Genomic DNA, 15536 nt, shown 5'->3' on the forward strand with positions numbered 1-15536 from the left:
GCATCATGTTTTTGATTATTTGTTTGTTGGGTTGAAAAATAGTTAAATAAACTGGTGATCATATTTACGGATCACCATGGCACATATCATCAGCCATGTGATTTATTTTTGCAGATGACAAAGTGAGTGTGAATGTGTCTGACATCACAGTGTTTTTGTGCACTGTGCAAGAGTAATTGCCTTTGATTGTGAGTGACAGCGGTGATTTTGCAGGTCACCAGCTATTGTAAATAAAAAAAAAAAAAAAAAAAAGAGTGAATAAGAGGGAGAATTTATATTGTAGGAAAAAATAATCATAGGAAAAAGGTTTTGTGTTGATCAACCAAAAAAAAACAACTATAATTTCATTTTCTGCTTTTAAGAAAGGACTGTTCACAAAAACACAGAGCGAGAGAGAGAGAGAGATATGTGTTGATTAAGCAGTGATGATAATAATGAAATGTCTTAGTTTGTCACTTTCAGGTGAAAAGCAGACCTGAATCAATTTTCCACATGCAGCAGTCGGAAGAAAGTTATATTTTAACATCATTGGAAACATGCAGGCCAAGTTTCTGGCTGACTTATTTACAGTGCCATGTGTTTCTCAACCTCACAAGCGAGCTCACTCCTCCCTGAAGATAAGGAATGCAGCTCCATGATAAAGAGACAGCAGCAAGTCCTGAGCACAAAAAGTCCCAGCAAAGCAGCAGCAATGTGGATAAACAGCAGCAGAAGAAAGCAAACCCATCTTCCTGTCTGATTGGATGAATTCCACGGAGGGGCGAGCAAGATGGCGGTGGCAGCATGTTGAAATGCTCAAAAAGGACTGAGTGACTCGGGCAAGCCACATGCAGCTAGCATGCTGGCTAGCGACCATAGCTACATGAAAGAAATGGACCCTTCGTGATGCGTTCAACGTGCCAGCGCTGTGGTGGGAAAGGCTCCATCATAAACACGCCCTGCGCCGAGGTTCAGGCCAAGAAGAAGAAGACGATGACTTCCAAGCCCAAGAAGGTCGGCCTCAGCGTGGGCGAGCTGATTGTGAAAGCCGTGGCCGCTCTCAAGAAGGCTCTGGCTGCCGGAGGCTACGATGTGGACAAGAACAAGGCCCGTGTCAAGACCGCCATCAAGAGTCTGGTGGCGAAGGGCACTCTGGTGCAGACCAAGGGCACCGGGGCCTCCGGATCCTTCAAGATGAACAGGGTTACTGAGACCAAAGCTAAGACGCCCGCCGCGGCCAAAGCCAAGAAACCGGCAGCAGCTGCTAAGAAGTCGCCCAGGAAGGCAGCAGCAGCAGCACTTCAGCCACTAGCACGAAGTCAACCGCATCAGAGGACAATAGTGAGAGTGGCTGTGACTTCACTGTGCATGTGAAGAAAACGTTTGAGGAGAACTGAACAGTTGGAGTTTGACATTTGCCACCTGTGGAGTAAAATGGCAAGAAGAGACAGTGGGACACAGGACAAAGCTGAAGGAGAACTGCCGGCTGTTGGACTGTTGAAGTGGGAGAGGACAACAGAGTGAGAAGACTAGGTGAGAACACATAGGAATTATTTAATGTGGGAAATCAAAATTTGGGTTAGCAAACCTGGGGAAAAACAAAACTGACTGCTTAAGTTGGAAAATTGAGACGGAGTCTGAAACATTGCGAAAATAGAAACATATACAAAATCACACACACACACAAGCAGAACATGCATTAACCCTACTAACAATTCCAAACACAAAATGACTCATGAAGACTCATAGCACATTAGTTAAGAAATGATTAAATAATAGCAGAGAAGTGTGTAGGAAAGGCAGCTTTAAGAACATGCTCTGCTGGAGATGCAGCTCCACAGACATGCATTAGACCTGCCTAATAACACAAACCCATGCAATGAAAATTAGCTTGTTATCTTTCATCAGTGTTAAAATAGTGTCAATTTAGCAGACACTTGTTATTAAATACTGAATTTATCTAATGCAAAAAATTGACTCTCCAGGTTGCAGGACAACAGTTTAACTTTTGTGGGAAAAAAGATCCTGGTTTGACCAACCAGTGATCAGACAATAAATTTAGTTGTTAAAATGGTAAATTGGGAGAAGCTTCCTGCTTGATTGATGCAGCAAGTAATTTACTGTATGAGGGAAATTGTCTTTTGTGATACTATTTTGAACATGCTTTTCTGTCGTCCTGTCAACTTAGTGGGTTAATAGTTGATATGCAAATTAGTTGATTGGTTTTAGATTAATGAAAGGTGACTGAATTCTAGCACGAGTGAATGAGATGTGTTGGAGTTGTTGTGTGTTGAGTGGAGACTCTAAAACACTGAGTTTCCTGCTTTGATGTGCGAGTGAATCCTGTATTTAGATACACAACTCTGAATATGTCAGAACAGACTGTTTTGTGAAGTGCATGACAGCATGTCACATGTTTTATGATGAAGGGAAAAGGAAAATTGAATAGAATAGATCTGTGGCCTAAATGAGTGAAAAGCACAGACCTGGTAATTAAACTCATAGCTAATAAGACATTAGGATTATGTTGTGTGTTGTGCAGCTGATGGTTGATTTGGAGTGAATCTAGCTGATGATTTTTCTTTTGTTGTGAAGTTGAGCCTGCCGATTAGTATGATGGTATGATGAACCATGCTAATGGTATGATTTACCTGAGATGAGGAGTTTGTGTCATGACTTAACAAGGCCTTTTTATTTTGATACTTTCACAGTGCACTGAAAGTTTTGTTTGATAATCTCTGTTATTTTTCATTTTTATCTTTTGAACAGGCACTGATTTTGTTTGTCTATTTTCTTTTCTTTAAGCAGATCTGCACGTCGGGAATTAAAAATGCTACACGTCGTCGAGAAAATTGTGCCAAGTGAGTTCTCCACATTTAAATGGACTCTGGAGAAAGCCACTTATTTGGGACAATTATTAAATGACAGTCCCAGTCCAAAAGGATTCAGCGATGTAATCCAAACTAAAGTTCTTCTTTTTCTTTTTGAAATGACGTCATTTTGCTGAGAGTGGAAACTAAATGCGACGATAGGTTCCACTATCAGCAAAGAAAGAAAGAATGAATGCATGAATGAGTGAGTGAAAGGAAAACAAACTGACTGACTGGTAAAAGCTGACAAAAGCTGACAAGACTTTACTGATGTAACACGACTGTGTGAAGTTGACCCCCGCCTGGCAGGGGTGCAGATGAGTCTGTGTGTGCTTCCCTTTACAGGAGCAGAAAGATGACAGCAACACTCGAGGTTGCATGATGATTTAACCTTTTAAATGCCATTTTCTGTGTCTGTGCATTTATCAGGTGTGTTATTCATAGGCTTGAGTTGCTCACAGAGATATCTGTGACAAAGTATGCATACGCCTGCGCAAGCGTTAATATTTGCATTTTCTTTTCTTACAGCATGCCAGTTCTTCATGTGAATTGATGATGCGATTTATACCAGGACAACTGGTTGATGTTTTTTCCTACTACAGGATTTCTGGGTTTATGTGTGAGGAAAACTGTGTTTACAGGTTATGAGTGGTGATGCTGTTGCATTGTGTTGATGGGAAAATGTGAAGGTTACTTTGATAATGTGAATAACATGTGTGAAATTTCCTGTGTTGAGAACTGGTGTTACTTCTTTCCACAGCTAGGGTTGACTTTATGGTGTTTTTATGGCACCTCTGGAACCTGTTGACCTGTGTCTGACCTCTGTCTGACTACAGTCAATGTGTATTGCTAATGTTAGTTTCTTTGAGAATGCTGTGGAAGATTCAGCTGAAACGGACAAGTGACATGAGTAAAACAAATAAGAGATACAGTGTTTCTGGGGTAGTTTGATATGGGCTCATTAGCTGGCCACTTTTGAGCCCATAGTAATATATAAGTGGAGTGACTTTGCTTAAGAGCAGTCACCGATTACATTAATGTTGCCTGAGTACATGGGATGATCCATGTCTGAGGTGACTTATGAAAATAATTGTAGTTTGCTGATTTGAGAAAACCTGCACATGACACTTGTCTTGCTGATGTTGAATGCTTCTTGTCCTTATGATACAATTGTTTACAGGTATGGAGTTTGATTTTACTTCCAGATTTTGTTTTCCAGGCCATGATGGTGTGTATGCAGGCTCCTGGGAGAGCCAGGTGTTAAGCAAACTTAATATGCAAAGCACACTAACATTTTCATTGCAGGATTATAGGTCCAGGGTGGTGCTGCTCCAGGGGAGGAGATGCCCTGATGTTGCCTGGGATATGATCTAGCTAATCTTTTTTTTTAAGACTGGAATCCAGGTTTGATGAGTTGACTCATGGGTGTGTCCATGCGTCAAGAGGAGGGGTCCAAGGATTAACATTAAACAATGTTTTTTATTATTGTTGCAGTGATTTGTGTGATTAGCCGTTTTATTTACAAATATTAAACCTATGCAAGTGGTGCATCCATGTTCAGATGAGGCTTTGATGGCCTATAAGTGAAGTTCACTGAACTAAAGAATGTGGTTTGATGATTGTTGACATACTCTCCAAATAGTTTGTCTTCCTAGCAAGGAAATACAGGTGCAGCAGTAATCTCCTGAGAAATCTTCAGAGGCCCAGTGAGAAGCGCATAGCTGACAGGACCAGGCAGTGGTTGAGGTCAAAGATCAAGCTGGTTGGGGCCCATCATGAAATCAGACCTTGGAGCCACAGCAAGGACCATGAAACTGCCTGCAAAATAGAGGAGAGGATCGTCCACAAGATGGGAGAGAGGCTTCAGGAGGATCAGAGATCATCTTCAGCACAGCAGACATCACACAGAGAGCTGTGCTACTAAGCTTCCAGGAAATCAAGAGGAGACTTCCCACAGCAAGATTTTAAATAAAATGAAAGATTCAATATTGACGCTGAGGAAGACAACTAAGGTGTACGACGTGCTCTGCCTTAAACCTTCAGCAGCGTTGGAACATGAAAACTCGTGGGATGAGGGGAGCGTGCCAAGCTCCATCGACAGCGCAGAAGGAGTTCGAGGATGACATCATGATTCTGTGAAAGCACAGGAACCAGAAGCTATGGTGGTGATGACAGCAGTTTCCTATGAACATCACCTAATGCTGTGCCACTATACTGTGCATACGATGACACTCTGAAGGCTGCTGGGATCATAACAGCAGTAAGACAAGAGAACCCTGCACCCTTTCCACAGAGGTGTTTCTCTGCAGAGCGTGGACAATGAAGGAGTCATAAATATCCCCCTCGCAGGATGAAGGCCTGAAGTGAGGTAATGGGAGGCCATAAAACTAGAGTGCTGAGAGGTCTGCAGCTCTGGAAATAGCTGAGAACCATGTTGACAAACAACAAAACCAACTGGTATGTTTGAATGTCTATTCTACATACATTTGGACTCTGGTCCTATGGACAACGATGGAAACAACTGGAAGAGACATTCATGACGCCCTGCAGAACTCAAACCACTCTGCAGAGAGACATGTGATGTGCACACCTGGAGGAAGCATTACCAAGCTGAGATGTTTTTGAAAATGTTACTTTTTTATTTTCACTATTAAATTAACAATTTCTTTGTTTGCTCGTAAGATGCAGTTTGCCATGAGATGAGCTCAATGAATGGGATAACTGCTAATACATTTGTTGAACTGTGTACCTTTTCAGTAATTTAGGGTGATTTGACATATGTTGAGTATAAAAATGTTTGCATTGAAACTGTCAGACATGAGGTATTCATACCTGGGAACTTTTCAGGCATAAAGGTCAAAAAGGGGGGAAATGTTAGATTTGTATTGTTGATTGTCATTTATGCTTAGAAATATTTACTTATATATGCTTAGAGTTTTGTAATTAGTTGTAGATTGGTAGAGGTTTTGATCCTTGATAGTCTGCAAACTTTGTGTGTATTAGACAGCACTTTGGGAGCATGAGAGGTCATACCGTGTCTTATTATTTTATGGTAGGATTAACGTAGTTGCGTCTGTTCTAGTCTAAGTGCTCTTTGTTTAGATGAACTGCAGGACTTCCTCACCGTGTTATCTAGGATGAACCATCTAGGGTGAGGGGGAGGCTACCCTCTTCCTGACCAAGGATGTTTGACCCTTTGATCAGCAGTCAACACACACACACACACACACACACACACACACACACACACACACACACACACACAGGCAAGGTACTCTTTGTTTGTATGTAGACGTCATATGTTAATGAACTTATGCATATTCATGTAACCTCAATAAAAGGACAGTGTATGGGAGAACGGACGAGACCAACTGGAGTCAAGCGGTTGTCCGGTTCTCTCCCGTGCACGAGTAACATGAAGAACTTTGCCTATTTGTGTCTTGCTTAGCAGTGTAATTATATTGTCTTAACGTTCCAGCGAATAGGTTTATGCTACAAACCTAACAGAAACTCACAGTGTTAATTTCAGTAAAAGTGGAAGCTCGAGAGAGCGACACATTTTTAAAGCCGCTGGATTGAATTGTTCTTGTCTTTGAAGTAGACGGGCTATATTTAGGTACTGTGTGAGCTGACATTTTGGGAAAATGAAACCTTTCCTGGGGCACAGAGTAAGAAATCAGACTGCTGCTGATGTTTCTCTTAAAACTTGTCTCTTACTGAATGCAGCATAAACTTAAACAATACCATCGCAGATTTTTAGAAGCCTCTTCAGTTAAATGTTGCACATTATTTACTGAGGTTCTTTAATCTGTACTGCTAACTGATCTTGTTACCCGACTTTCATGTTAAGAGTAATTTCTGTTGATGACAGCTGGGGTCACCCAAAAGTTCATGATATCCAAGCCAGAAGGCAACACACTGGGCCAGCTGAAGGAAAGTTAAGTTGAAGAGTTGCCATTGTGACACATTGGAGGAGATCCAGCATATAATGCAAAGGCACAACTGCAAGGGACAGAACGGGACTTCCAGGCAGTGATCTAGAAATAGCAGCAGAAGTGGAAGCAGTCCAGAGCTGCACGAGAACATGACCTTCACGGTAAAATGATTTTGATGGCAGGCAACAGTTTGATGGCACAGGTTGCCTGGTGGGAAGCGACCTGTCGGCAAACAAACGCAAACACGTTGCAGTCAATCGGAGGCAGGCTGTGCTGATGACTGCAACTCGTCTGCATCTCTTTTCAATAAGAGATTTGACTCAGCTGGTTGTATTCTGCTTATATTCCTACATAAAAGCAATACTGATAAGAGTCTATGTGATTTACTGTTAAATTGCAGTCTTGCAGCAAATATGTCACAATTTAAAGAGAAATATCTGATTTTTTTCTTTGATGAGGTTCTGTCTGGACTGGAATGTACGCCACTAATGTGAAATTTTGTGTAATTGAAACTTTTGTGTATATAAACAGCAACGGTTTTGCGATTATCCCAACTCTGTCATCACGAACAGATTGCATGCTAACTGAATCCTGTTCAGCTGCAAACTGATAGCAGACGAAATCCATCTTACAGCTAATGTTTCATATTAAAGATATCCACATAAAAAGCAGATTTGTTTTATTGTACTATAAATCTAGTCCTGTGTAAGCGGGATGTGAAGAAAAGTTCGAGTCTGTCTGGAGCACACACACAGCATCCAAGGCAGAGGATCCTGACTTGTGAAGTTATCACTGCATAAAAGGCGAGAGTGATCGGAAAGTTGGAAAACTGACGTGATGTGCAAGCAGAATCAAAGACTGAAGATAAATACAAAACAAAGAGTGATGTAAAGCCCCACGCATACCACATACCTCTGAAAACATGGGCAGTTTCTTGGCAAAGTCGACGACGCGAGTGATGGCAGGGGTCATTATCTTGGTGAACTCGCTGAAGACTTCCAGATCCACCTTATCTCCGTCTGAAGTGGGCATCATAGGACCCTGGCCAATATCATCGGGCTAGAAAGGAGACATTGTTCAACTATTAAATACCACAAGAAATATCTGCTGAATGAGGCGCTTAACGCCCGGCCTGTGGGTTGATTCTCTTTGCAGAGGAGGCGTATCAAAGAAGCTCAAGGAAAAATGGAGTCGGTTTAGGAGATTACAGCTTTAGAAGAACACGATGTAATATAAATGTAAATGCAGCATATACAATGTTACGTTATGATGTTACAAAACGGAAACAAATATTTAAAACTGCATGTTTCTGGTCTTTGATGCCAACTGTTCAGCGGTGTGTGCAAGATGCAAATCACATCACAGTCGTTGCATTGTTTTAGTTTAAGCACATGAATGTTCGCTCTTTTGTAATATGAGCACAATGCCTAAGAAATTATTTCCAGTTGCTGGCGAACGCTACATAAATAAAAGTGAGCTGAATCGAACTGTAACCTGAAGACTGTTAAAAACTTTAAAGCCGTCTTTACCTTCATGGAACTGTTGCCTGGTAACAAACATCTGACCTTTGCGTCAAGGTAACCTTTTGAGGTTTAAAGCACGTGCGCCTGCACGTTACACTGATCACATGGGACGCCACAGAGCAAGCTGGCCATGATGAAAAGGAGAGCTCTCAAAACGGCTTCTTTTGAAATGAAAAGAAGTCGCCTTCTTTTATGTTGATGTTTGATATCTGAAGTGGAACTGACTTTCAAGGCGCTGTTGAATTCTGGAATAACGAGCTACATGAAAGAAGGAAGGAGCTGTTGCGAGGACCAAACAGCAGCCCGATTCAAATGCCCAGATCTGTGTTATGTAATTTTTTTTGCAGTTTCTGCTGCGTTTTCATAATCTAAGATGATGCTTTATACTTTTTTCATCTCTGTTGCTGTATAATTTACATTTTTGCTTTCTATAATCTTCATATTTGTTATCTCTAAAGCACCTTGGGTGTGCAGGCAGTCATTATTGGACCGTTTGGAAGTTTTTTTTCCTGCACGGGATCCTTCTCGGTCACATTGAATAGATCTGTGTGTAATAAATACATTTTTGCATGACGCAAAAGAGCGATTGTTGGCAATTAAGGTGCAAACGGCACCTCGGTTTCCTCCACGGGCTGTGTGCCACAGCCACGGCTGACACAGACGAACAGCGTGATGTAAAACTCTGCAAAGCTTTACATCACTTTTTACAGCAGTGTCATGTTCAGTTCTCTGAACTGAACATGACACTGCTATTGACTTTCATGTGAAAAGATTTCTATTCTAGTTTATGCAACAGTGCTCAGCCTAAAGGCGATGTCCACTCAACTAAAAGCCTACCAGGAATTTGCGCTTCTGTTTCCAGCTGGAGCCCTGGGCGTTGGTGTGCCGGTGGGCTTCGGTCACCATCCTGATCAGCTCCCACTCTGCGGTGTCTGGCTCTGGCCTCGTCTGTAGCATCCGCATCATTTCCTCTTTCTTCCTCTTCTCGCGATTCTCCTCGATCAGACGGCGCTTGGCCACGCGCTTTGAGTCATCCAACACCACTATCAGACAGGGACAGGGGCAGGAAGGACACAGTAACATGGAATTGTTCTTTTTTCTGTGGGAGATGAGTCTTTATGGAAAGCCTGCCAGTTTAGTCAAAAATAGGCACAGTGAACATGCATTATTGGACCGAGGAGCTCTGATACGTTTGTCTACAGCTGAGCTGGAAACCTTTCCAATGCAGTAGCTGTTGATCGTAGGTTTTACACTGAAAGGACTTTGCTAATAGGCTAATTATGCACTACGCCTGGATGACTCTTTCACCGAGTGCCTATAATCACAGCTCTCTTCCAACATGAGTACTCTGTGCACATTCAGAGTCAGTAATAATCAATCCCTTCCTGTAAGGACACGGGCTAAATCAGTTTTAGCAAACGTGTTCCAAACATGACAACAGAAGCGGAGAATAATCACAAATAGATGTTACTTCTGTTGCATAACACTTTGTAGTAAAATCCTATATATGCTGCTGTATAAAGGCACAAACAGCTTGCATACAAGGTTGCACAGATGATATCCTGGTTACGCACTCAGTGCTAATAAAAGCACCTACTTTTGTGTACACTGCCATCCTCGTGCTTGCAAGGAGCTCTGGTGACACTGAGTGTGTTTATCAGACGTGACTGAAGTCTCCTCCTCTGCTAATCCACTGCAGTAAATGGCTTACAAATTTAAAGCACTAATGCTGCTAAAGCAAATACTAAAACAAACATAAAGTAAACATGCTACAAATAGTCTGAATGTGTGTGCGAGGTTTTTTTTTAAACATCCTGGGAAAAACAAACCCTTCCCTAGATCCACACAAGCAGATGCACTTGCAAAGATGCTGATGAGCATGTGAGAGTTCCCCATTATTCATCACTCTAACTAGTTAGACTGCAACGTTGTGCAGAAATCTGTGTGAACACCCAGTAACACGTTTTTTGCGAATTTTGAAAGGGTGTACTGTTCATCTCAAATTAGAGTCCAGTACAAAGTTTTTATGTGAGAACAAAAGGCTCAGGCTACCCACGCATGCACGGGTTTCACGCTTCGATGCTCTTGCCTCTCACTTACTTTGAATGGGGCTGTGGATCCATCGTTCTGTTTTGTTTGTGATGAATATTTCCCTCTCTGTGCTTGAGGATAAGGATGACTGATTGTTGTAGTTGTATGCGAACAACGCTAGATGCCGATAGCTAGCTTAGCTCATGCTAATCAAAGCTCCGTTAGCTTGTTTTATGAAGGATTTTTATAGATGCTATAGATGATTATGCCAGCACAGCTTCAGGCACAGCTACTGCCAAACACTGTAACAATGTGCACTGCTCACGTGGGCCGAAAAAGATAAAGCCAACACAAAAGTAGCAAAAACTACTGCATAGCTTCACTTTACATAAAAATGACACAGTGCATGATTTCTTTCTTCTTCTTCTGTTTTTTTAATCAATCCATCTGGAGGCTGAGATTGGTGCAGGGGTTTGACAGGTGTCACAAATCAGGGAGCTAACTCTAGCCTCTGAACTGGACCTCTTCACCCTGTTTGTGCTCCTGCTGTCTTTTGGAACATTTTAGTGGAATTAACTGAGCAACAATTTGACTCTCTGTGAGGTAACACAGCGAACATTTTGATTTTGATGAGTAAAATTGTAGTATTTTTATCACTTTATTACTCAGCACTGGTTAGCAGCTATCAGCACTTGTACATTTGATGAATGCCCGTAGCTAAGCACACTTGCAGGCATTATCAGATTAACAACTAATCACCTTCTCTTCTAAATAGAGTAACTTCTGGCTCTAAAAGTCCAACACAGCAGATAAAACTGAGAAGTTACAATCAACTAGCACCGTAACTGCCAGACACAATCTATTTTACTTTTTTACTTCTATGTGAAATATTTATTTTTACTAGTTACTAGTTGTAATTTTTTTGTTTTACTTTTCTGTTGTGCTTTCTAGTGTGAGTTACTTTCTCTGCACAGCACCTTCAATCTGCCTTTGTGTAAGAAGGCTGCTTTTTAAATAAATGAACCTCGGTGAACTAAAAATCATTACCTTTTCTCTAAAATCTATGACGAGCTTAAAAACAAACAAAAAAAAAACTCACAGTCCATGGCCATGCCCACAGAGATGCATTTCTTAAAGCGGCACAGCTGGCACTGGTTGCGCGTGATCTTGTCGATGATGCAGCAACCTTCATATTTACAGGAGTAGGACGGATGGAGATTCTTCTGGATGGTCCGACGGAAAAAACCCTGAGGAGAAGGAAAGGGGAACAGGTGTCTTCCTGTTAAAAGGGAGTTTTTTCTTCCCACTTTCACCAAAGTGCTTGCTCATAGGGAGTCAATATGATTGTTGGGTTTTTCTCTGCATGTATTATTGTAGTTTCTACCTTACAGCATAAAGCGCCTTAAGGTGACTGTTGCTGTTATTGGGGCTGTATAAATAAAAATGAATTGAACTGTTGTGAAAATTAAATCCACCAATTAAATGTTCTTGTGTTCTGATTACAATAAAACAAGTTCATTAAATGAGTCACATCACAAGGCATGTTGGTGACTGTGAGCCAAGATCCTGCTTGCCAAAAATCGTGAAGTAATGAACTGATGGCATGACTGAACATCTCTCGCAAGCTTTACACGAGACGGTTCGATTGGAATAACACAGCAGACGTGGTTTACAAAGACCTGGTTTGAACCAAAAGTGGAGCGAGGTAGGAAGTGTTACTCTGTTATTTGAAAGTTAAGTGAATACGAAACAAGTGTTTCTGCCTGAGGAAACACATTTAAATTTAAATGTTGCTTCCCTGTGAGTGTGTTATATTGAGAATAACTGCAGCCAGTTTGAGGGGCTGCTGCCAGTCCTCAGATAATAGATCAGTTCTCAGCACCTCTGTGCCAGCCATCAAGGAGTCTGCTGGCAACTCACTAATGTACAGTATGGCACATATCACTGTATTTGACACAGGAGATTGATGCTTCCTTTAGTGATTTTTCCCTGAATGTCAAACTGCTAAACACCTGGATTCTAAACATCATAAAAGGCTGTTTTTCTGTAGCCCACAAATCAAAAGGGACAAATAAAGACGCTATCAGACGTGTCAGACATGAGGCCCGATCACAGAATGGAAGGAACCAATCTTTCCACTCTTTGGCTGTGCTTTGTAAAATTGCAGTGCACAGGGGGATGGGGCTTTTTACTCTTGTTTTGTGCTGAGAAACTCATTTTTTTAAACAACATTTAGAATATTTAAGGTGGAACTGTTAATTTCCTGTGTGTGAATCCTTGTTTTACAGCCTTCTTACTATCAAAGAGCCGGCTGCTTTGAGTGAATGTGAAACTGCACTTATTTTTCTAAACACGTGTCAGATTGCTCATCTGCTCATGTGGAAAGGGTTTATAAATATGAGCATTTTCAAAAACCACTTGTTTACATTAGAAGAAAACTTGGCGTAGCTTATGAGGCAGTGGTGTTACTGGTCCATTCTACTTCACATCAAACTCAACTTTAATTGGTTTTATGAACTGAGACCAGTCTGACAGCACTGATGTGAACTGTAGTGACAGATTTTCAGTCAAACTCACCTACTGTGTATATTAGGACACCAAATGCGTTTTCATCTTGGGCTGCAATCAGTCCCAAACAAAGTCGTCATTCTTACTCATGCTGGGAGTACAGCAACTGTGGTACCAAACAGACTAAATAAAGACTAAAGTGATTTCCTTTAAATAGTAAAAACTGAATATTTTTAAACCAGTCATGCTGCCCAGTCACATGAGGATCGTTAACAACCTAAATTGTGTAGGATGGATTGTGGCGTGATCAGAAAGTAACAAAGAGGCTATTGCTACTGAAATTGCATGAATGCTTGTTAACATGGTTCAAAGGTTGCATAATACTCAAATTATAGCAACACTGCAGGGGCGTTTGGGAGCTATGTAACTGCTGTATGCTATCCTGAGAAAAAGCTCCTCTCCACTGCAGAGCATCTATTCAGCTCTCTGACTACATACATATTGTAGCTGCACAGAATGAGCTCATCTTCATCTACACAACAACACAGCTCTGCATCAGTACGAGTGAAAGAAATGGTGTAAGATATTACTGAGGTGGATTAATACAAAGCATTAAGAATGAGACAGCCTGAACATACTAAAATCTGAGGTTGGAGAATGAATTTTGATGGTAGCTTTCAGCTCGGCTCCGGATTGAACAAAAGACTCCTGAGGGAACTAGCTAACCTCGTCAGAATAATTCAGTTAGCTGCGAAAATACATTGAGCTCACAATGGTTCTTTCTTACTGATCCTTCAGTGTTTCCTAAAGAAGTAAATGCAATTTTTATGTATAGAGTGAGGTGGGAGTGGAGGCACATGCAGGTGAAAGGAAACATAATCAGGAGGAGTAATCGTAGCTGCCTCGTCAGGGAGCCGACGGACTTTTGTACCATTTTCCTCCGCAGCTTCAATTAGCTTGGCGTAGGGACACATGATTTTGGTTTATGCAGACTCTCATGTTTACCCTACAGAGGCGGCGGGAGCCTATGGCGCTGGAGTTGGAGTCTGTCCAAGACAAGAGACGTCCTGGAGAAACAGCTGAATGTCATCATAACAGTGAACAAGTCAGTTGCTGGTAGGGCAACAGAAGACATGACGGGCTGGGGCTAGCTCGTTAGCAGTGAAAGAACTTACAAATCACACTGTTCACTATCTGCAAAAGTACTAAAGTACAGCACAAATGATACCTGGGCAGCCCACCCAACTTCACGTTTATGTGTTTCGAACACTGAGCTTTTTCACGCTTAACTATTCAGCTACCTGTAGCTCTTTGAAATCAGTTTACAAGACAGTGTGCTACCTTTAAGATTAGGCTTACACCTTCCATTTTTGATAAAACTTATCGCTATGGCCTGAATCTTGCTTACTTATGCTCCAACAGGCCAGGCCGCTGTGGGCTTTCCATGAAACACTTTTTTCATTCACTCTTTTCACTCTCCACATGTTTATACAGTTTGCACTCTGTGTTTAGTCATTAGATCTTCTTCCTCAGTGTGTCTTTTGTCCTGCCTTTCTGCCCTGAACCCATTCCTTCTTGAAGATTCTTCCTGTTAAAACAGAGTTTTTCCTTCCCACTCTTGCCAGGTGCTTGCTCATAGGGGGTTGTGTGATTATTGAGGTTTTCTTTCGATTATATTAAGTCTTTACCTTACAATATAAACTGCCTTGAGATGACTGTTGTTCTGACTTGGTGATATATAGATAACAAAGAATTGAAGTAACTGCTTTCAGATTTATAAGTTCCTTTGTGGTGATGTTAACTGTCATTTTAGAGCTGGATCAGCCACCTCTACCTCCTGCCAGAGCTGTCAGAGTGTATAATACATGACAAACTAATATCTGCACCATGTTGATACAACAGAGGTGTTATGTACCTTGCAGCCCTCACAGGTGATGCAGCGGTAGTGGTACCCAGTCGCCTTGTCCCCACACACTACACATGGCTCGTCCTTCTCCAGGTAGCTGGGGATGTATCCTGGAACAGAGACGCTAAGAGCTATAGGAGAGGAAGAGGAGGTCGAAAAGGAAGATAGGATGGAATGAGAGATGGGTGAAGGAGTGCGAACAAGGGAGTACAAGCAAGATGGATGGTGAGGCGTGATGACGTAAGGGCAAGAGTGATAAAGGAAGATCAGGATGAATGGGGTCAGAGGGAGGAAGAGAAGAAGAGGAGAAGTAGTGATGAGGAGTGGAGAAGGAAAGGAGGGGCGAGGATGAGTGTTATCACAGGGGCCTCAATGAAAGACCTGCATACATGGCCCCTACAGACTGTGATACCAGATGAAACATATACACAGTTGCAAGAATAAGACAGTATACCAATAACATGTGAGTTTTGAAGTCAGACGATTAAACTTCATCTTAGTCACAATTACAGACAACACAACCTGATTATTGCCAAGACTTGCACATCAAGATGAGAGAGAGTTCAGTTCATCGATATTTCTTCTCATCACACAGCAAGCTCCATCTCAAAGGTCAGAATTCTGATTTGATCATTCCAAAACCAGATGCTGTAGAGTGCAGTGAGGAATGCCCAGGAATGGCCAACTTTCTGCCATCTATAATCCAGTTTTGAGTTCCCTCCCCAGACGCCTTAACGCCCACTCACATCCTGGGCCATCTGACCTCAGGAATTCGCATGATAAG

The 15536-nt window shown here is 41.8% G+C and overlaps 1 protein-coding gene, 1 long non-coding RNA gene and 1 pseudogene across 5 annotated transcripts in view; 2 read left to right on the forward strand and 1 right to left on the reverse strand.

The window, feature by feature from the left end:
* LOC146670845 (uncharacterized) overlaps positions 1 to 15536 on the forward strand; it is a 372233-nt gene that overhangs the window by 280614 nt on the left and 76083 nt on the right. The gene's annotated exons all lie outside the window — the stretch shown is intronic.
* The window catches only part of LOC146670854 (thyroid hormone receptor alpha), a 118226-nt gene that overhangs the window by 11947 nt on the left and 90743 nt on the right, over positions 1 to 15536 (reverse strand). For all 4 annotated transcript variants that reach the window (XM_085402964.1, XM_085402967.1, XM_085402965.1 and 1 more), the window contains 4 exons: positions 14762 to 14883; positions 11438 to 11585; positions 9145 to 9350; positions 7697 to 7843 (listed from right to left, as the gene is read on the reverse strand). In XM_085402964.1, coding sequence (XP_085259090.1) covers positions 7697 to 7843; positions 9145 to 9350; positions 11438 to 11585; positions 14762 to 14883 — 623 coding nt within the window. The remainder of the gene's footprint in view (positions 1 to 7696; positions 7844 to 9144; positions 9351 to 11437; positions 11586 to 14761; positions 14884 to 15536) is intronic.
* On the forward strand, positions 867 to 2921 carry LOC146670855 (histone H1 pseudogene; annotated as a pseudogene).

Source organism: Rhamphochromis longiceps, linkage group LG4 (assembly GCF_057381845.1).
Source record: "Rhamphochromis longiceps isolate RC_006_pf linkage group LG4, R_longiceps_female_GT1.1, whole genome shotgun sequence".
Lineage (NCBI taxonomy): Eukaryota > Metazoa > Chordata > Actinopteri > Cichliformes > Cichlidae > Rhamphochromis > Rhamphochromis longiceps.